Genomic DNA, 21,210 nt, shown 5'->3' with positions numbered 1-21,210 from the left:
ATAGCAAATGATTTCCTATCTCCTTTATGGTTAATGGTTTTTATTATTTGAAATCTTTGCCTACTCTAAGGTCATAAAGATATTCTATTTTCTTCCAGAAATTTTATTGCTTTAATTTCTGTATTTAGATCCACAACCCATATGCAACGGACATTTGTAGGTGGTGTAAGGTAGAGGACAAGAACTGTTTTTCCTCCATATAAATGTCCATTTGTCCCAGTACCACATAATGAAATTCTGTCCCTCACTGCTTTGCAGTGTCATAAATCAAGTTGCTATTTATGTGTGTCTATGATTCTGAGTTCTCTTATTTTGGTCCATGGTCTACTGTCAGTTCTTACTCTCTTAATTATTGCAGCTTTACAATAAGTCTTTGCATCCAGCAGTGTAAGTCCTCAACTTTAATTCTTCGTGAATATTTGAGGCAACGATATTTACTGATTGCTGAAGTAATTCTCTATACTCATTCAAACTAATTAAATATAAATGAAAAGGAATAAAAGATGCCTAGTACAGAATTGGTACTTAGCTGGGCCTTAAAAGGACTTAGGACATTAGGACTTAGATAAGCACAGAAGGGACAAAATTTTAGGAATGAAGAAGAACAGGTACATAGGAGGAAAAAATCAAAAAGACCAGAGGAATCAGAAAAAGAACTAGAGTCTTTCATAGTTTTCTTTGTATGCAATTACGTCATTGCACACAATGAGCTTTATTTTATTTATTTCCAATCTGTATACTTTTGTTTTTCTCATCTCATTGTGCTGACTAAAACCTCCAGTATAAGTTGAATGAAAATGGTGATAGGGGTTACCCACTGATAATGTTCCCAACTTCAGAAGAGTTGGGCGGTTTCAATCTTTTTAGCTTCTAATGATGACTACCCAAACCTTAAACATATCGACTGTGACTGGTGCCCATATTTCCCATGCATTTACTCCCTGTGGTAAGATTTTTGCTCCCATTTTGCTACTGAATCTCAAGGTTTGCTACTGAATTCTCAAAGGTTCTGAGTTATCTTCTCATTGCCAAACACAAAAGACTTTCCTCAGTTATTACCCACTTTCTGAAACATTTGATCCTCTTGAGCCTATCCTTCTTCTCCCTTCCGTCGTTTCATAGTTGAACTCTCTCCTGGACTTTCATCATACCAAAATTGCTTGTTTCTTTGCCCAGTGGGATCCAACATCTCCTTCTCTATTTTACTGAATTTCTTCCTTCTCCTCTTACATAAATATGCCTATATCCTTGACTTCAATTCCCCTCTATTTAAGCTCATTTGATCATCAAAATATTTATCCACCACCAAAGATAACCTCTTCTATACAGATGACTCTCAAATATATGCTTTTACCACTCACTTATGGTCCAGTGTTGAATTTAAAAGCACCTGCCAGATAGTTCTACTTTAATCAAGTTCATCTCCAAAACTGAAGCTATTTCCACACATAAGCCCTCCCATTAACAATCATACTTTTTCCTGTATCCCAAATTTAAAACATTTAAGTTTTCTCTCTTTCCCACTGGCTTACTCCCTATATCCCATGTCATTACATTTCTATAATAAACACCTTGAAAATATCCTGCATTAATTTCACCCTTTTCTCTCCATTCCACTGACACTACCTCAACCCAAAATTTATTTTATTTATATATTTTTTGAGACAACATATGGCTCTACTGCCCAGGCTAGAGTGCAGTGGCATGATCTTGGCTCACTACAACTTCCACCTCTTGGACTCAAGCTATCCTGCCACCTCAGCCTCCCGAGTAGTTGGGACTACAGGTGTGCACCACCACACCTGGCTATTTTTTGTAGAGATGGGGTTTAAGCCCTGTTGCCCAGGCTGGTCTTGAACTCGTGAGCTCAAACGATGTGCACTGCTTCAGCCTCCCTAAGTGCTGAGATGACAGGCATGAGCCACCGTTCTTGGCCTTGAATCCAAAATTGTTTACCTCATTCCTTAGTTTACCTCAATTGTTTCTGTCTTGATTTCTTTCCCTCTTTATCCTGTTCTCCCCCTCATCATTAACTTTATATAGTATTGCCAGTCCTATTTTCCTAAATGAATAGTAATAGCTAACATTTATCAAGGGATGACTATGTGTTTACTATGTGTTTAGTTAACCCTCCTAACAATGGTATTATTCCTATTTTACAGGTAAGAAAACTAAGATTGAAGAAGTTTAAATAACTTGCCAATTGGCAAAACCTTATTAGAAGACAGAGAAAAAAAAAATTACAGGGAGGAGGAGTGAGTCAGCCCAGGGGGCGGCTGCAGTCTCCAGGATCCCCAGGCTTGGAGTGAGGTCTGTGCACAGCCGGCTGGCTCTGTCCCACGTCTGGTCCTGAGCGGATCTCCCTTGGGCCAGCCTGATGTGACCGAGCCCAGCGGAGCCTGAGCAAGGAGTGGGTCCATCACAGAGCCAGAGGGCAGGAGGAACACAACATCGCAAAGATGGTTTCACTCAAGTATCACTGGGGTGGAGGCAGAAAACCTACTGTTGACAAGAGGAGCTGATGGCAGTTTTTTGGCAAGGGCTAGTAAAAGTAACCCTGGAGACTTCACACTTTCTGTTAGAAGAAATGGAGCTTTCACCCCCATCGAGATTCAGAACACTGGGTCAGGCGCGTTGGTTCACGCCTGTAATCCCAGCACTTTGGGAGGCCAAGGCGGGCGGATCACAAGGTCAGGAGATCAAGACCATCCTGGCTAACATGGTGAAACCCCGTCTGTACTAAACATAGAAAAAATTAGCTGGGCGTGGTGGCAGGCATCTGTAGTTCCAGCTACTCAGGAGGCTGAGGCAGGAGAATAGCATGAACCCGGGAAGCGGAGCTTACAGTGAGCTGAGATTGTGTCACTGCACTCCCGCCCGGGCGACAGAGCGAGACTCCGTCTCAAAAATAAATAAATAAACAAGCAAATAAATAAAAAGATTCAGAACAATGGTGATTTCCATGACCTGTATGGAGGGGAGAAATTTGCCACTTTGGCTGAGTTGGTCCAGTATTACATAGAACATCACAGGCAATTAAAAGAGAAGAATGGAGATGTCATTGAGCTTAAATATCCGCTGAACTGTGCAGATCCTACCTCTGAAAGGTGGTTTCATGGACACCTCTCTGGGAAAGAAGAAGGGAAATTATTAACTGAAAAAGGAAAACATGGTAGTTTTCTTGTACGAGAGAGCCAGAGCCAACTTGGAGATTTTGTTCTCTCTGTGTGCACCGGTGATGACAAAAGGGAGAGCAATAACGGCAAGACTAAAGTGACCCATGTTATGATCTGCTGTCAGGAACTGAAATATGATGTTGGTGGAGGACAGTGGTTTGATTCTTTGACAGATGTTGTAGCCCCTTACCACGACTCGTATACATACAGATGTTGTAGCCCCTTACCACGACTCGTATAAGTGCTGCTGAAATAGAAAGCAGAGTTTGAGAACTAAGCAAATTAGCTGAGACCACAGATAAAGTCAAATAAGGCTTTTGAGAAGAATTTGAGACACTACAACAACAGGAATGCAAACTTCTCTACAGCCAAAAGAGGGTCAAAGGCAAGAAGACAAAAACAAAAACAGATATAAAAACATCCTGCCCTTTGATCATACAAGGATTGTTCTACACGATGGTGATCCCAATGAGCCTGTTTCAGATGACATCAATGCAAATATCATCATGCCTGAATTTGAAACCAAGTGTAACAATTCAAAGCCCACAAAGAGTTACACTGCCACACAAGGCTGCCTGCAAAACATGGTGAACGACTTTTGGCGGACGGTGTTCCAAGAAAACTCCCGAGTGATTGTCATGACAATGAACGAAGTGGAGAGAGGAAAGAGTAAATGTGTCAAATACTGGCCTGATGAGTATGCTCTAAAAGAATACGGCATCATGCGTGTTAGGAACGTTAAAAAAAGCGCCGCTCATGAATATACGCTAAGAGAACTTAAACTTTCAAAGGCTGGACAGGGGAATATGGAGAGAACGGTCTGGCAATACCACTTTCGGACCCGGGCAGACCACGGAGTGCTCATTGACCCCAGCAGCATGCTAGACTTCCTGGAGGAGGTGCACTATAAGCGGGAGAGCATCATGGATGCAGGGCTGGTCGTGGTGTACTGCAGTGCTGGAATTGGCTGGACAGGGACATACATTGTGATTGATATTCTAATTGACATCATCAGAGAGAAAGGTGTTGACTGTGACATTGACGTTCCCAAAACCATCCAGATGGTGCGGTCTCAGAGGTCAGGGATGGTCCAGACAGAAGCACAGTACCGATTTATCTATATGGCGGTCCAGCATTATATTAAAACACTACAGCGCAGGATTGAAGAGCAGAAAAACAAGAAGAAAGGGCACGAATATACAAATATTAAGTATTCTCTAGCGGACCAGATGAGTGGAGATCAGAGCTCCCTTCCACCTTGTACTCCAATGCCACACTGTGGAGAAATGAGAGAAGACAGCACTAGAGTCCATGAAAACGTGGGCCTGATGCAACAGCAGAAGAGTTTCAGATGAGAAAATCTGCCAAAACTTCAGCACAGAAATAGATGTGGACTTTCACCCTCTCCCTAAAAAGATCAAACTTTCGCAAGAAAGTTTATGTGAAGACCGAATTTGGATTTGGAAGGCTTGCATTGTGGTTGACTACCTTTTGATAAGCAAAATTTGAAACCATTTAAAGATCACTGTATTTTAACTCAACGATACCTGCTTCCCAATTACTCATTTCCTCAGATAAGAAGTAATCATCTCCACAATGTAGACAACATTTTATAGAATTTTGTTTTAAAATGAGGAAGCAGTTAAATTCTGTGCTATATTCACACAATTTCAAATTCTATTCAAATTAGAATTACTAGATTCAAATTCTAGTAATAGGCTTTTTTTTTTTTTCTTTTTATAACCTTAACCAGTTTAATATTTTTTTTCCTCATTGTGGGGGATAAGAAGAAATGATTTGGGAAAATTAAGTAACAATGTCCTAGAAAAGTGAGAACAATCTCATTTACCATCATGTATCCAATAGTGGATAATTCATTTTGATGGCTTCTATTTTTGGCCAAATGAGAATTAAGCCAGTGCCTGAGACTGTCAGAAGTTGACTGGGCTACCTTTGCATTGGCATTTAAGAGTCATAGAAAAAGAATCATGGATATTTATGAATTAAGAGGTGTGGCTTTTTTTTCCCCCAGCCGATGACCAATTATAGTTAGGCTGTTGACTGAGAAAGTTGTGGTGGAAAAACGTTTGCCATATTTTCTTTGCATTTGAGTAACTGTCTTCTACTTAGAAAAAAGGTATCTATGAATAACCAGTGTTTTTGGTTGTCAAATGTTGCTGACAAACTTACCCTAAAACTTTAGTGTCTTAAAAAAAAAAACCCACTCCCGGCCGGGCGCAGTGGCTCACGCCTGTAATCCCAGCACTTTGGGAGGCTCACGCGGGTGGATCACGAGGTCAGGAGATTGAGACCATCCTGGTAAACACGGTGAAACCCTGTCTCTATTAAAAATAGAAAAAATTAGCTGGGTGCCTGTAGTCCCAGCTACTCAGGAGGCTGAGGCAGGAGAATGGCATGAACCCAGGAGGCAGAGCTTGTAGCGAGCTGAGATCACGCCACGGCACTCTGGCCTGGGCGACAGTGTGAGACTCTGTGTCAAAAACAAAAAAAAACTGCACCCCCAACTGTTTTCAATCTAAGTTGAGCTCAGTTGGGCTGTTCTTCTGCCAGCCTGCAGGCTGCCACTCATGTGGTCAGCAGGTTGGCGCAGAGACTGGGATGGCTGGGCTTCTCTCTCTGCCTGCAGTCCTGAGTTTCTCCTTCTTCGTGTAGTATCTTTCAGTGGCCTGGCTGGCAGGTAGGTAGACCTCTGACATGCAGCTCAGAGCTCCCAAGAGCTCAACAGCGGAAGTGGCCAGGCCTTCTGAAGACTGAAGTCCAGAATTGTCGCAGCTTCCCTTCTACTGTCCTCTATTGATGATAATGATGATGATGATTTTTTCTAATCAGAAGAGAGCTGGAGTATGCCCTCTACTTACTAAACAAGTCACATGCCCAGCCCAGATTCAAAAAAAGAGTGTGAAGTGGAGGTGCAGTTAATTGGGGGGCCACTAGTCTAACAGATAGTCACAACCAGTGACATGGAAAACCAAGGATATTAGCAAAAGTAGAAGTTGCTAGTGACCTTGGGAAGCCAAAGCTGCTTACAGTAGCTGAGACAAGCTGAAAGTCAGACTGAGAAATAAAGCTTCAAGAAGCTTCCTGAATGATTTCTGCCAATCCTGAGCCTATTTTTGGAACCAGCACTTGTAGAAACTGATCTTGTGAGGATGGATGTGTTTAGGGACACAGGGCTTTTGAGAGCAGCACCATCCACTGGGGCACCCCCAGACTTGCGAAATGTGACTCTTTCTTGATGCCACTGGTTTTTAGTCAGGCCACAGGGAGAAGGAACAGCCCTAACAGGCCTCCAGCAAGGTTGAAAGAGCTCATTTTTGTTTTACCCAAACGGTAAGATTTGCTAATGTTCCACCTTAAGTGCCTTCTCCAAAGCCATCCCTCTTTGTCTCATATGTTGAATCATCATTCAGTGTGGATATTTCAATGAAAATATCATGGGTTGACTTTTGTGACAGTAATAAAATGCTATGGCATCTTTGCCGTGAAGTTATGGTCTCCTTGGATTCTTCTGACTTTGGCTCCTGAAAGGAAGGCCTAGATCCAGCCCTGGTAGTAGTTCCTTTCTGAGGTCTCTCAGTATCTTAAGACTCTGAGTTAGTGTGGCTGCTATTCTCACTGACAAAATGTGTATCAGCCCCCACCCCCGCACCCCAATATTCACTGAACTTCGAATTGCTTCAGAACACAGGTGTGGCCTAAAGGTATTCTCTTATTAGGGCAATGCCATGACTGCTGTCTTCCAGTCAAACTTGTAAAGAAAAAGACTCCAGTTCAGTACTTGCAGCAAGAAGCTTGAATCCTGTTCTTTTCATTGCATTGTGACATTGACTCATTCTCCATTTTGCTTTGGTTTTGTTTCAACTTGACTTTGCGGGTAAAGTCCTTCACCAGTACACAAGACTTTGATTGTACAAATATATCTCCTGCATTAACATCTCTGCCTGCTGCTTAAGATCAGTTGCTTTTATACTCAGAATGGAAATACTGATCTTGGCCAGCTTTGTTTGTTATATTGATTTCATTTAGATTTCCCTCCACAAGGTCAGCAAACTATCATGTTCTTATGTAAACTCAGGCCAAGGCCAGAGTTATCATAGTCCCTAGGTTGCTAAGGCTTATCATGTGTTTGGTAAAAGGTGATTGCAAGTTCTCAGATGAGGTTACTTTACATGGGATGGCATCAGGCAGGCAGGCTGGGATGATGGAGAAAGCTCAAGGTGCAGGTTTAAAAAAAAGTTGTGGAAATTAAAGTTCCAAAGAGGTGGTTTCTGAAGAAGTCAAGACAGCCCAGGGCCAGAGCAGTCAGTGATGGGTGAATCAGGTTATTTGGAAAGTCGGTGTGACAAATACATAGATGCCGTCTACTTCTAGGTAGCTGGTAGGTATTAAATATGCACAATATTCCAGAGCTCACTGAGGATTTTAAAATTATAAGCATAGTATTTTATATTTTGGGGTAAAAGAGTTATCTGGCACAAGGCATTGGGGTTTAAAAAAAAGACATTTCACAGTCTTAATAACTTAAAAAAAAAAAAAAAAAAACTAAAAGGCGCTTCATGTCTAGTGTGTGGCCCTCCTGAAACTTACAGTCATCTCTCCCACTGAAATCAAGGTCTTTTCAAATGTGGTTAAATGGGGATGAGAAAACATGTAGGACTTTCTTGGTGTGTGTGCACTCTTTAAAGAGCCCAGTTGCTTCAGGGAAACAGTCATGAAAATGGTCAAGACAGTTTTTAGAGGTTATTTTATTGGGGATTTTAAGAACTAATAATGTCTTGAGTCATTTTTAGTACAGGGGGATGTGGAAAGGTTTGCAACTGTGTTTTGTTGTAGCTTAGTATCCGTAAGGGAAACTTAGACTGTAGACATAACTACAAAGCTAGTGCAGTTTTTATTTTCTGTATGTTGTTGGGGGAATCAAGTTTTACATATAGCAAGCACATGGCCTCCCTGATGTCAGAATGCCTTTGTTAGGGTCTGTATTTGCCCTTAATTTTGTTGAAATATTTTTTCCTTCTTCCTCTTAAAAAGTTCCAAAATATAGTTTATTGTATTTTTCATTAAAAATTTGTTCCTTTTTCACTACAGGCAGTTCACACAAGGCAAAAACTATTGAACAGTTGGTTTTAGTGGGTCGTGTAACTTTGCTGTATATCAAACTAATTTTGACAGTTTTTATCCTAAGCCTCAAATCATGTAATTAATTTGCCTGTTTACGACCTAATTGTGATTCTCTTATTAATAAAAGCTAATGGGAAAGGAATCCCTGATTAAGCTGATGACTAGACCTAAAATTAATTTTCCTGCAGTATATGAAGTACTGTACCAGAGTATTAAAAGACATGTAATATTTTATTGATAAATCTATCCTTTAAAAGGAATACGTTTTAGGATATTATCATTTTGATGTGAATCATGTAAATGTTGATAATATGCTGTTTATTATACATTTAGTGTTTCAAGAGATTCACTTAATTGCCTTTTTGCCTACATATATTATGTAGCCTATCTGCAACTGTTTTTTAAAAAATAACATTAAAAGAATACTTTATGCAGAGAAACATTAGTGGATGTTAATTGTCTTCCCACCTGTATTTATGGGTGTCAGAGCAACGGCTTTGCTAGTTGCAAAGCTGTATTATCAGAGTAAAAGTGTATTTGTAAACTGTATGGGAACTAAAAATTAGGAATAAAACCATTTTCTTATATGAAAACAAAAAAAATTATAACTGAGATATGTCTATCTCAAGTCAAAGCGTTTAACACACTGTACTATAGTTTTGTCGTTAAATTTTTATTAAAAGAGGAACTGACTTTCCACTGCTTTCTACACAGCTGCAACTTATCTTCTTGGTCTTCAAGGTTGTATCCAGAACTGGCTACATAATTCGTGGCACCCAGTGCAAAGTGAAAATGCAAGTTCCCTTCTTCAAAACCAATTAAGAATTTCAAAACAGTAACAGCAAAGCATTACTCCAAGCACAGGGCCCTTCTAAGCATGGGGCCTTGTGCAATAGCACAGGTCACGTGCCTATGAAAGCCTCCCTGGCTGCACCCCCATCTATCCAACCTTATTTGCTACTAAGCTACTAAAGTTCTGCTGGTTCCTTTTCTGGTTCCTCTGGTCATTTTGACTATGTGACTCTCTGTTCCTGGAATTTTGTCCCTTGTCTTCTGTGCTTATCTAATTCCTAATATCTTAAATCCTCTTAAGGCCCAGCTAAGTATCAACTCTGTGGTAGGCATCTTACCCACTTTATTTCATTTAATTCTCAAAGCGATACTACTATATAATGACTTGTAGAGGACATATCTAAGTTCTGATTGTGATATGTAACTTTTCATGAATGAATATGTCAAAACAGGCATCAGACTGTATCCTAAGGGTCTTTCTGTAGATTACGTAACTCCTCTTGTAAATTAAAAACACAGACCATCTTATGTCCAGAGTTTCAGATAATGAAACTATCTTGGCTTAAAGTGACAATGAGACAAAAAATAACTGTTTTGATTTCAAATATAGACCAAAGGAGGTGGACCATGAAAATAAGCACTGTTTTCTGTACCAAACAGATCTGTAGAAATACAGTGAAACTGGGAAAATTTCGATATTGAATATGAAATCAAAGGAAGTGTACACTTAGTATTAGAAAAAATCATACTTAGAAAAAAAGATTGCAAACAATTTGCTATACATTGTATTATAAACAGATTCAACACAGTTTACGTCTCAACCTATATACTTTAAGGAAGCTCAGTTCTTTTGATAGATAAATTATCCTAGAGATCAAATGTGAGGCACAAAATCTTTAAAAACTGGATTACTGAATTATACCTATTAATGATGACAGTGTTTCAGACAGCATAAAAGAAAACCCTTCACTGAAATATCTTAGTGATTATATTTGAATAGCAAGGAAAATATTACTACAGCAATCTTATGATAAGAACTTGAATATTAATTCATTCAATTTATGTTCAAACTGGGGAAACAGTGGCCAAATGGTGAGCAAAATGTAAGTACACAGATATATATTAAGTACTTTCAAGACCTGGGAAAACATTCAAATTAAAGAAGCAGCTAAAAACACAGTATTTTGTATGTATAAAGAATTAAATGAAAGAATAGGATGTTCAAACAGTGTCAAGATACCAACCTGCTGATTACAAAGGACAAACAGTATCCTACAATGGAGTGCTGTGGTGGTCAGCACCTTAACCAAATGAACATATCACTAATGGTGGAAAATCCTGAAATTATGACCCCTGTTGTCATGTAATAAAATAGCAGACAACATCACTTATCTAGTATCCTTGACAGAAACTCTAATAAAAATTGAATCATGAGGAAACAGTGATCTAGAATGTTAGAAATTTGATAAGACATCTGACCTAGACTCTCTAAAACAGTCAACATAATAAATTTTAGATTATGCAGCTGAGCTAAAAACAACAATAAAAAGGTGGGGGGAATTCTCTGTATTCAGAAATTCAAAACAGGAATAATTAAATGCAATGCAATGTCCTTGGTTGAATCCTAAATCCAAAGAAAAAGCTATAAGAGATATCTGACTACAGACTATACATTAAATGGCATCATAGAATTGCTATTCATTTTTTTTTTTTTTTTTTGAGACAGAGAGGCTGGAGTACAGTGGCACCATCTCGGCTCTCTGCAACTTCTGCCTCCCAAGTTCAGGTGATTCCTGTGCCTCAGCCTCCCGAGTAGCTGGAATTACAGGCCCGCATCACCATGCCCAGCTAATTTCTGTATTTTTAGGAGAGATGGGGTTTTGCCATGTTGGCCAGGCTGGTCTTGAACTCCTGACCTCAAGTGATCTGCTCACCTTGGCCTCCCAAAGTGCTGGGATTACAGGCATAAGTCAACACTCCCCGTCTCGATTATTATTAATTTTGTAAGGTGTACTGTGTTATCAATTTTTTAAGTGTGTGCTTCTTCTTAGAAGCCACATGCTGAAGTATCTAGAAGTGAAGTGTCATGATGGCTACAATTTCCTTTCAAATAGTTGAGTAAAAAAGAGAGAGAATACAGGTGTACACAAGTTCAATGTAACATTTTAACAACTTGATGAATACAGGTGAAATAAACACAGTATTTACTAGTCTTGATTTTTGATGAATTGAAAACTTATAAAATGGACTTTCTGAGAATAAGATATAATGGGAAAACTGACGTTTCTTTCCCAGGGATGATACTTACAGTACTAAAAAGATGTAAATGAAAATATTCCTGGCAACAAGAAAACTCACAGCAATAAAACACACCTGATTCTCATCTCTTAAACCTTCACAGTTGGTTGTTTTTATACTTCAGGGATTTTAATAACAACAAATACTATTTAGGATGTCACGCACTGGAGGAATCATCACCCAAAGGAGGAAGAGACAGACTTCAAAAATCATAGATTCTTAAATGGAGGACAAAAGACCTGCAGAGGCTCCATGGAGTGGCTTCAAGAAACACACAAACTCTTAAAGACGAATGACAAACTTGTACAGGAAAGTTGTTTCGAGAGGAGAATTCTACAGCTTTCATCAGACCCTTAATGAGTCCCACAACTCAAAAAATATTAAAGAACCACTGTGCCCAAGAAAAATAGTATTCAGGATATAATTTCATATGATACCTACCAAAATATTAGGTATTTTAAGGTAATTTTTCCGTAAGTTCCTTTTAGCTTTCTGATTGTAAAAGTTCTTAAAATAGTACCTAAATGATATTAATCTTTTCTTTTTTATCCAAATCTGCCTTGCCCTTGGAATAACAATTTTTAAAAATTACTGAAGAAACCTTGAAAAAGGCCATTTAAAACAATTTGAAGTTAGTAAAATTTTAGAAAGAATTGTAATTTCTTTTTACAACAAAACAAAATAAAACTTACCGTTGAGGTGGTGTCCGTGGGCTCTTGAAGACTGCAGCTTTAGGTCTATTAGACTTGGAAGATTTGCACTTCACTTCATCTTCATACAATTCTGCCAAGGCCAACTACATAATAACAGGCTTGTTACAAAGTATAACACTAGGAATAACCTCTTAACTACAACTAGAAGTTACGTATAGAACATTAACTTAAAATTGAGTGGTAAAGACTTTTCATGAAAAAAGCTGCTGCTTCAGATGATTCCTTTCTGAGATAAACTTACCGCATCTCATTTTATGGAACTAACCAAAATGCCACATCTATTAGAATAACTTTAAGTTATAATAATTACTTGATTATTTTCAATTAACTATTCAACAGTGTCAAAATCTGTTTTAGGTAACAAACCATTTTCAAATTTAAACCTAAAATTCAGGGGCAATTCTTTTAAGAATTCCTGAAGATATTCACACTAATGTCAGCTTCTTTCATCAGATCTCATAAAATAGTTTCATTCAGCTATTCAAGTTTTCAAACTCCAAGCACATAAAACAACTTCAGAAGTATTCTATTTAAAAGTCTACCAAACATATATATTTCAACCTGTTTAGGAAAACAAGTTTCTGAACAATACAAGACCATAAATTTTATATGGTTTATATACTATTTAGAAAGTAACATTACTAAATTATACATTCTAGATATTGGCTGGATAGTTTATTTCAAAATGAAATAAAACTATATTTGTTCTTGAAATGGAATTTTAAAAAGTAATACAATATTTCAGTATTGTATAGAATTTTTTCTGACTTTTGACATCTTTGGATAACTCAACAACCTTCCTTAATAATCCTGTGGCTATTCAATTATAATTGGCATTACCATAATCTCTTGGTGTTTTTTTTTTTTTTTTGGAAAAAAAAAAAAAAAACCAAACCAAAACCAAAAAAAAACCCAAAACAAAAACAAAACAGATTAAAATGCTCCTTTTAGACACATAAATGATATGAGAAAACTACCTCCAAGAAGAACAGGGCATTGGGGCAACATTAATTCTTTAAAAATTCTCTTAGTCAACTTTTAAAATATACACAAATAAAACAAAATGAAAGACTTCTAATTTTTTCCCCCTACCCTCTCACATTCAGTAACATTCATATTTGTACCAGATTTGCTAGAAATCTGAATCATAAAAGTGTTTGGTAATCTAAAAGGACTGAATTTAAATCCTAACTTAGGCACTTACTGTGTGATCTTGGGCAAATTATTTAATTTCTCTCAGCCTTAGTTACCACATCTTCAAATGCCTATAAAAAATCACCACAGAGTCATTTGAAGGATTAAATAATGTATGGAAAGCACAAAGCACGTGTTCCATCACTAGAAGATACTATTCTTAAGTGTTTGGCAATGATTTTATCAGTATTTCCTTTTCCCCAAGATTTTTTTTCTCCCCACAGTGTTGTATCTCCTTATGGTCCTTTATTACCCCATCCCCTCCAAGAAAACAAAACAAAAAACAAACAAATGACAGAAGAGAGACAGACAGACATGCACATACAAAGTCTGATGACTAGGGACAAAACTTTTCAGAAATTTTACCTCCCTGAAATTTCTTTAAAGTAGTATTATTTTATGGATTTCCTTCTGAGTTGATTATGTCAGCTTTATGAATTACTTTTATGATACTCCTATTCTCATCAATGAAAATGTCATCTGTATTTCAAAGGCCCATTTCAGCTCTCCTTCACAAAACCTTTTCTAATTTTCTTAATATCTTTTTTCAAATACTCATAGCACGTGAAACCCCAATGACATTCATATTAAGCATTATGTTGTCATTACTTGTGTACTTTTGCTGTTTTATTTCCCCAAGTAGATTTTAAGTTTCTCAAATTGTTTCTAATATTGTACCTAAAAGGCAACAAATTCACGTTGAATTATATAAAGAACATAATATAAACAAATCAGAAATAGATATAGACAGATTGATTTTAAATTGGGGTTATATTTGCTATGTTTTTTGCTTTAACAAGATTTGAATACATACTTCCAATCAAATAACAATTTTCTTTAGTGACATAAATTAAAAAAGCAACAATGCCTCTGACCCCATGGAATGTGGAACATACATTAACAAAAGAGGAATATGAGGAAAATGGTATTGAAGAGTCTACTTGGCTGAAAGATCCTACTTATTAATGGTACATCATTAAAAACTTAGAAGAAAATGAGTGGTATTTAGAGGGAGTTGATGCCATATGGCATCATATGGCATAAGTTCATTAGTAAATACTACAAAGAAATTTAATTTATATTATTTAACATAGCAGACGATACTACATCAAAAAAGGAAATGATAATTTAAATTGATAAATATCAATTGAAGTACTGGTCAAAACTAACACAACAACAAAATCTCAAAATGTTATTAAGAAAATGTTTTAATAATATGCAGAGGATAAACTATGTATGTAAAGTATTGATAATCTTTCCTCCAGAATTTGAAATGTGAAGAACTTGAAACCTGAAAGCAAAGGAATTGGGTGAGAAAATCAAGTATATAGCATTAAAAGTACTGGAATTCTCAGCCTTAGAGTAACCAATTCTAGAAGCCGTAATAAATGATTATTATACAGACACCTGGGACCTTGTAGGAAATGCATATGCTTAAACCCTACTCTAGAACCAGTGAATCATACTCTGGGGTAGGGCCCAGCCATCTTTGACAAGCCTTCCCAGGTCATAGACGCACACTAGAGAATCAACAATACAGAATAATGATATTCAATAGGATTAGGGTCCTTGTGGCAACAGTTATCAGGCATTTTAATTCTTCTCCTTTATAGTGCCCACTATTGAGTCCATCCTAACAAATCCAATCCTAACCCTAGTAATACTGAAGTTATCCCTGTTCTTACTCCCTACCTGTCCAATCTATATAGAAACACATAATATGTGGAGCAAAACTGGGACAGAGTATACAACTAAATACCTTAATGAACTTGTGTGTGGATGAGCTGAGGGACACCAGAAGAGAAAGCAATTCAGAAATACTATCTAACACTGATGAGGTTTTGGGCTTAGTTTTGCCACTAACAGTCCCACCCCTAACTTTCCCACTGACCATTTCCTTATTTGAGGTGGATGAAGGGAGCTATGAAAATCTACTCTGATATGCAAAAAAAGAGTTACGAGTGTGCAGTTTGTAACCTGGGGGCTCCCAAGTCTGGGAAGCCTTTTGGGAAGCAACTATGTAGCTTTTCTCTGGTGGTACCTGGAACACTCCCTCCTGATTTAGATGCTGAGAAACCCTACACTGTATGGCGGCTAAGATACACTTACTTAGGGGTAATTCTGCTTGTTCCAATTAGTAATATGTTGCCCCTTTACTCACTCTGAAAGACTCTTAGAGCAAGCTGTTAGAGAAGTAAGAAGTATCTACTGAAAGCTGCAGGAACTGGGTAACTTTTAAGATAAGCATGTCTAGATTAACCATAACAAGATAATCTATAAATAATCAATATCCAAGATACCATTTGGGAAGAACATTATTTAATTCTTTTAAACTTTTGATACATACTTTATTTCTTGATATGTCATCCCTTTGGCTGTTTTCAAGTTTCTTTTCAAGTTCTTCACATTCTTATTAAGTTCTAAAGGAAAGATTATCAATACTTAGATACTGTACTTGATACACCAAATCACATTCATAAAGAAATCAGTTATCTTCCTACTGTCCTAACCTACCAGAAGTAGACAGAAGATGAAAAAAAAAAAAAAATCCCCATCATAACTTAGGGTGGAAACGAAGGCATTCTCACAATTAGCAACATCTACCAGAGTATCTCCAAACATTAATCATACTTTGATCCACTGGATTAAGTCTGCAAATAATTTGCCAAGAATCAGGTGGTCATTAACCAAGCTGTTCTCACTTTTCATATAAAAAGAAGAAATGGATTTAAATTAGGGAAAGGACATTAAGTTACACACTGCATTAACTTTAATGATATTAGAAGTGGCTAGTCAGGGAAAGTTATAGCATCTTTCTCCTTTGAGGAAAAAGGAACCAAATATTTGCCCAGCAACAACTTGACCAGGATAATGTAGGAATTTGGCATAGGCCCTTTACAACATTATTTAATCCTTACACCACCACCAGCACCCTGACCCTCCTCAGTTTACAAATGAAGACATATGAGGATCAGACAGGTTAAGACTTTTCTCCTAAGTTCACAAAACTACTAAGTAGCAGGACTAAGAGGCAAACCAAAATTGGTGGGACTACTAACTCCATGCTGCCTCTCAGTGATGTGGGTTTATAATAGGAAAGATGAGGTACACAATAGCTTCCTAACCCTTGATACCGTTTACTACTACTGAACCAACTATGTGAGCTGGAACTATTCTACATTGAGTTCACCTCCTAAACTTACACTGATCTCTGCAGTCTCCAAATTCTTCGTTTTATGCACTGCTTATTTTGGCACCCAATCATACTCCATCTTAAAATGTTATGCTAAATGTATTCATATCCTATTTCTCCAAAGAAATTTGTAGGTTTCCAAAAGGTAGAAATGTCTTTTACACTTACATAGCCATCAATAGAGCTGAGCACCGACTAAGGATTTGATGTCCTTATTTCCACATTCCCAAAGCTCAGCAGTATGTTACAATGGATGGTGGTTTGTTCACATTAGAATGAAGTGTGGTTGTAAGGTAATACAGTAAAACTGTTCTACCAAAGTTCTCCTTAGTATCTCCTTACAGATATTTACTTGTTAAATTTTTATCAATAATCTTATAATGAGACACAAAAAAGCCGAAAATGAGAAAAGTGGCATTAGTATCTGATAAAACGGGATTTGGTGCACTAGTATTTAGCTAACTAATACTAGTGCCCTACACAACATTACGAAGTTTTATTTCCCTGTTTCTTGTGTGCAATGTTTTAAAGACCATAGCTTAGACAACTAGGCTGTATGGGCATAGCGTGCATCGCTTTCCTTCACCCCTTTAAAAGAAAAAGCCACCTGATAAAATGGAACCATTTTTATATTTAAGTAAGCAAGTCAGAAATAGCATCCAAGACAAAAAAGAACAAATCACGTATCATTACTGTTCAGGTGATTGCCCACTTCCCTGCGGCCACAGCAACCTCTCCTCTGGAGTAAGTCTCAAGAAGGAAGCATCAACCAGTGAACCAACCAAATGACCCGCAAAATGTCATTCTAAACGAATAGCTATTTTTATATTGTACTTGGGGTGGAAGAGAGACGAAGCACCAGCGCTGGAGGCTCGGGCACTTGTGTCCACGACCATCACAGTGCTAAGCGCCGACCTCGGCGAGACCGGGCCCCGGATCACGATTCCATCCCCAGACTGGGTCAGGGAAAGGCTCCGCCGAGGCCAGAGGCGGCCTCCGACTCGCCGCCGCCCGCGCCATCACCAGCCCGCATCCACCGCAGCGCTCCCTCCACTAGCTGCTCGCCTCACCTGCAAATCCCGCGCGCTCGGAGGCCGCGGTCCGGAAGACCTCCTTTCCTTCTCGCCGGGGTCGGGGCCGCCGCCCTCCGCCATCTTCCGCTGGCTAGCGGCGCCCGCTGCGGACGCACCTCCCGCAACTTCCGGAGCTGGTTGCCTGGCAACCGCAGGAGGGGCGGAGACGTGCAAGGTGCATGCGCGTCCCCGCTACCCGAACCCGCGCCCCCATTTCCGGTGCTGACCCACCCGTTCTGTTTTCTTTTTTCCATTAAAGTAAGTTGGACCGGGGAATTTCTCCGCAGGGAAACCTCTTTTAAGTTTTGTGTTGCTCCTGCTACCCGCCTAAAGGCACTGTAGGCCGCCCTAGAGGGCAGCGTAGACTGGCAGGTTCATTTAGCTCAACAATGAAAACATCCTCTGAATTTTTCATCTGATGAAAAATTGCAACCTCTCCTTCTAGTCTTGGTCAGATGCTGTCATCTTTCCCATCAAGGATTGGATGGTACATCGTCAGCACAGCGTGAATTGGCACTGAGAGTGGAAAACACTGTAAAAAGTGCCTGGAATAATTTGTTAAAAGCAGAACTCTGCCAGGCGCGGTGGCTCATGCCTGTAATCCCAGTACTTTGGGAGGCCGAGGCGGACGAGGTCAGGAGATCGAGACCATCCTGGCCAACGTGGTGAAATCCCGTCACTACTAAAAAAAAAAAAAAAAAAAAAAAAAAACCTACGTAAATTAGCTGGGCTTGGCGGCGCGTGCCTGTAGTCCCAGCTACTTGGGAGGCTGAGGCAGGAGAATCGCTTGAACCAGGGAGTCAGAGGCTGCAGTAAGCCGAGATCGCGCCACTGCACTCCATCCTGGCGACAGTGGGAGACTCTGTCTCAAAAAAAAAAAAAGAACTCGAGACTATTAAGCCCTCGTCATTCAACTGAGATTGATTTAGACTCCGGTCTTCTTATCCTAGGCACTTTCTTTCTTTCTTTCTTTTTTTTAAGACAGAGTCTCGCTCTGTCGCCCAGGCTGGAGTGCAGTGGCGTGATTTCGGCTCACTTGCAGCCTCCACCTCCCCGGTTCAAGCGATTCTCCTGCCTCAGCCGCCCGAGTAGCTGGGACTACAGGTGCGCGCCGCCACTCCCGGCTAATTTTTGTATTTTTATTAAAGACCGGGTTTCACCATGTTGGCCAGGATGATCTTGATCTCCTGACCTCATGATCTGCCCACCTCGGCCTCCCGAAGTGCTGGGATTACAGGCGTGAGCCACCGTGCCCCGCCTCCTAGGCACTTTTATGCCCAAGGGATGCAAAAGTAAAAAGAAACAGTCCCAGTGATTATGAAACTCAGTCTAGGAGGGAAAAGAGAAATGTAAACGGGTAAGATGCAGCGTGCAGTAGAGCTTTGCTGGGAGAGTTACAAAGGAAATGTGAGCCACGTGAGGGGATATTCTCTGTTGGTGTCCGCTGTGTGCACCATGCTAGGTGCTGGAGTTGACAGCTTGCCACCCGAGCTTTGGCATACTGATCGTTTTGATATATAAAGGCATTTGAGGCTGGGTACGGTGGCTGACGCCTGTAATCCTAGCTTTTTCAGAGTCCGAGGCAGACGGATCACTTGAGGTCAGGAGTTCCAGACCAGCCTGGCCAACGTAGTGAAACCCTGTCTTACTAAAAATACAAAAATTAGCCTGGAGTGGTGGTGCGTGCCCGTAGTCCCAGCTACTCGGGACACTGAGACAGGAGAATCGCTTGAACCCAGGAAGCGGAGGTTGCAGTAAGCAAAGATGCACCATTGCACTTCAGCCTGGGTGTGGCAGAGAGACTCCGTCTTGAAAAAAAAGGCTTTGATAAACAGCAGGTGCAAGAAGAGCACTGTGACCTTTTCTTCCTGAGAGCAGGAAAAGAAACTACCATGTAATAGATGCCCTCCCTATACCAAGAGGAAAGATACTCATCACTATACAAGGGGAGTGGAGGTGGAGAAACATCTGTACAGATATTGTGTATCTTTCTAGATACTCTTCCACAATTTCCTCTCTTTGTTCAACCCAGTATATAAGCACTTAGGCCTAGCCACTTCTTTGGGTCTTTATTTTCCTGTGTGGACACCCACTTATACGTAAAGTTGTATTAAATAAAATTTGTATGCTTTTTCCCTGTTAATTTATTTTGTGTCTGTTTAATTCTTGGACCCAGCTGGAGACTCTGAGAGAGTAAAGGAGAAATTTTTCTCCCCCTAGCTGTGCATTTCCTGTGTAATTTCATTTATCCCTCTACTAGGTAGTTATATTATCTTGTTATACCTGAGGAAACCAGATGATAAAGACTAACTTCACCCTGTAGTAAATGGCAGTGCCAGGCATCAGACTCTTTTAGCACCTAATACTCTTCTAGCAACAGATTCTGCCCTAGAAATCTCTGGCTCTTTAGCAAGAAATGCCTCATAGAGCCAAAGACATTTTAGCTGAGTCTTGAAGGAAGGTACTTCCAGTAGAAGTATTGGACCAGAAAGAATCTTGGTAAAGGCGAAGATATGAAAGAAATAAAGACACAGAGACAAAGTATGGAGAGAGAAGGGCGGGGCCCAGGGGACCAGTGCTGTGCTTACAGGGGACCCATGCTGGCACCGGTCTCTGAGTTCCCTCGGTATTTGTTGCTCAGAAAATGAGGGAGTGAATCAGCAGTAAGACATACAGATGCCCGGAGATGTTCCATTTGCCCAGGGATGGGCGAGAGACAGATGTTTTTCTTTTGCTGAGATTTAGGAGAATGGTACTGACCTTCAACCACAAGCAGGGTTTAAGCATTTGCCTAACAAAGCGCATTCCTTGCAGCCCAAAATCCTTTAAACCTTAATTACCACAGCAATGTCTCTAGCAAGGACAGGATTGGGGGTAGAGTCACAGATTAACAGCGTCTCAAATACAGAGCCAAATGGAGTCTCTTAAACTTACTTCTATCTATAAGAACACAGTAACAGGCTGACCTTTCTTTTCCCCACATTTCCCTCTTTTCTTTTCAACAAAATCACCATATATCTCTCAACTTCCTGAGCCCAGTACAAGCACATTTATCAACTCAGAGACTACCATATATCTCAACTTTAGAAAAACACCACCTGGAAAATCTCCGATAAGGACACAGCCGTTTGTGGTTTTACTGAAAGCACGGGAACCAATAGAAAACTGCTAAATGTATAACTTAAAATGTTAACCAATTGTAATGCTGTAACCTAGAGAAATGCCTTGTTCCTCTGTAACCTTACAAGTCCTGTTTACATCGGGCTATAAAAAGCAAGCGCACGCATTGTTCGGGGCCCTCTTGTAAGCTGTGAAGCGGAGGGACCAAGTTCGAACTTGCAGTAAAGATCCTTGCCGCTTGGCTTTGACTCTGGACTCTGGTGGTCTTCTTCGGGGAATAAATGGTCTGGGCATAACAGATATTTACAAAGGCACTGAAATTTGAAATATTATATTCATGTCAGCGAACTGCTATATGGTTGCAACTTAGAAATGACAAAAGATGGTTATGGAATGGTGGGGAGGAGACAGATCTAGACTGGAGGCTTGAGACAGATTCTGAAAGATCTTGCCTTAGGTTGGGGATGGAATCCTGTGAACCAGTGATTCTCTAACATTCTTGTACTTTA

General features: G+C 39.6%; 1 protein-coding gene and 1 pseudogene across 3 annotated transcripts in view; one reads left to right on the top strand and one right to left on the bottom strand.

The window, feature by feature from the left end:
• Window positions 1–17,784, bottom strand: part of UBXN2B (UBX domain protein 2B) — a 40,304-nt gene extending 22,520 nt beyond the window's left edge. For 2 of the 3 annotated variants that reach the window (XM_023222374.2, XM_023222375.1), the window contains exons 1-2: window positions 17,579–17,784; window positions 12,101–12,204 (exon numbers count right to left, since the gene is read on the bottom strand). In XM_023222374.2, coding sequence (XP_023078142.1) covers window positions 12,101–12,204; window positions 17,579–17,662 — 188 coding nt within the window. In that variant the 5' untranslated portion in view covers window positions 17,663–17,784. The remainder of the gene's footprint in view (window positions 1–12,100; window positions 12,205–17,578) is intronic. The other variant, XR_002733653.1, reaches the window with a different exon arrangement.
• On the top strand, window positions 877–4,531 carry LOC111549232 (annotated as a pseudogene).
• Window positions 17,785–21,210: the final 3,426 nt, after the last annotated feature.

Source organism: Piliocolobus tephrosceles, chromosome 7, assembly GCF_002776525.5.
Source record: "Piliocolobus tephrosceles isolate RC106 chromosome 7, ASM277652v3, whole genome shotgun sequence".
Lineage (NCBI taxonomy): Eukaryota > Metazoa > Chordata > Mammalia > Primates > Cercopithecidae > Piliocolobus > Piliocolobus tephrosceles.
Note: the sequence above shows the minus strand (reverse complement) of the source record. Positions and strands in the feature narration are given on the sequence as shown.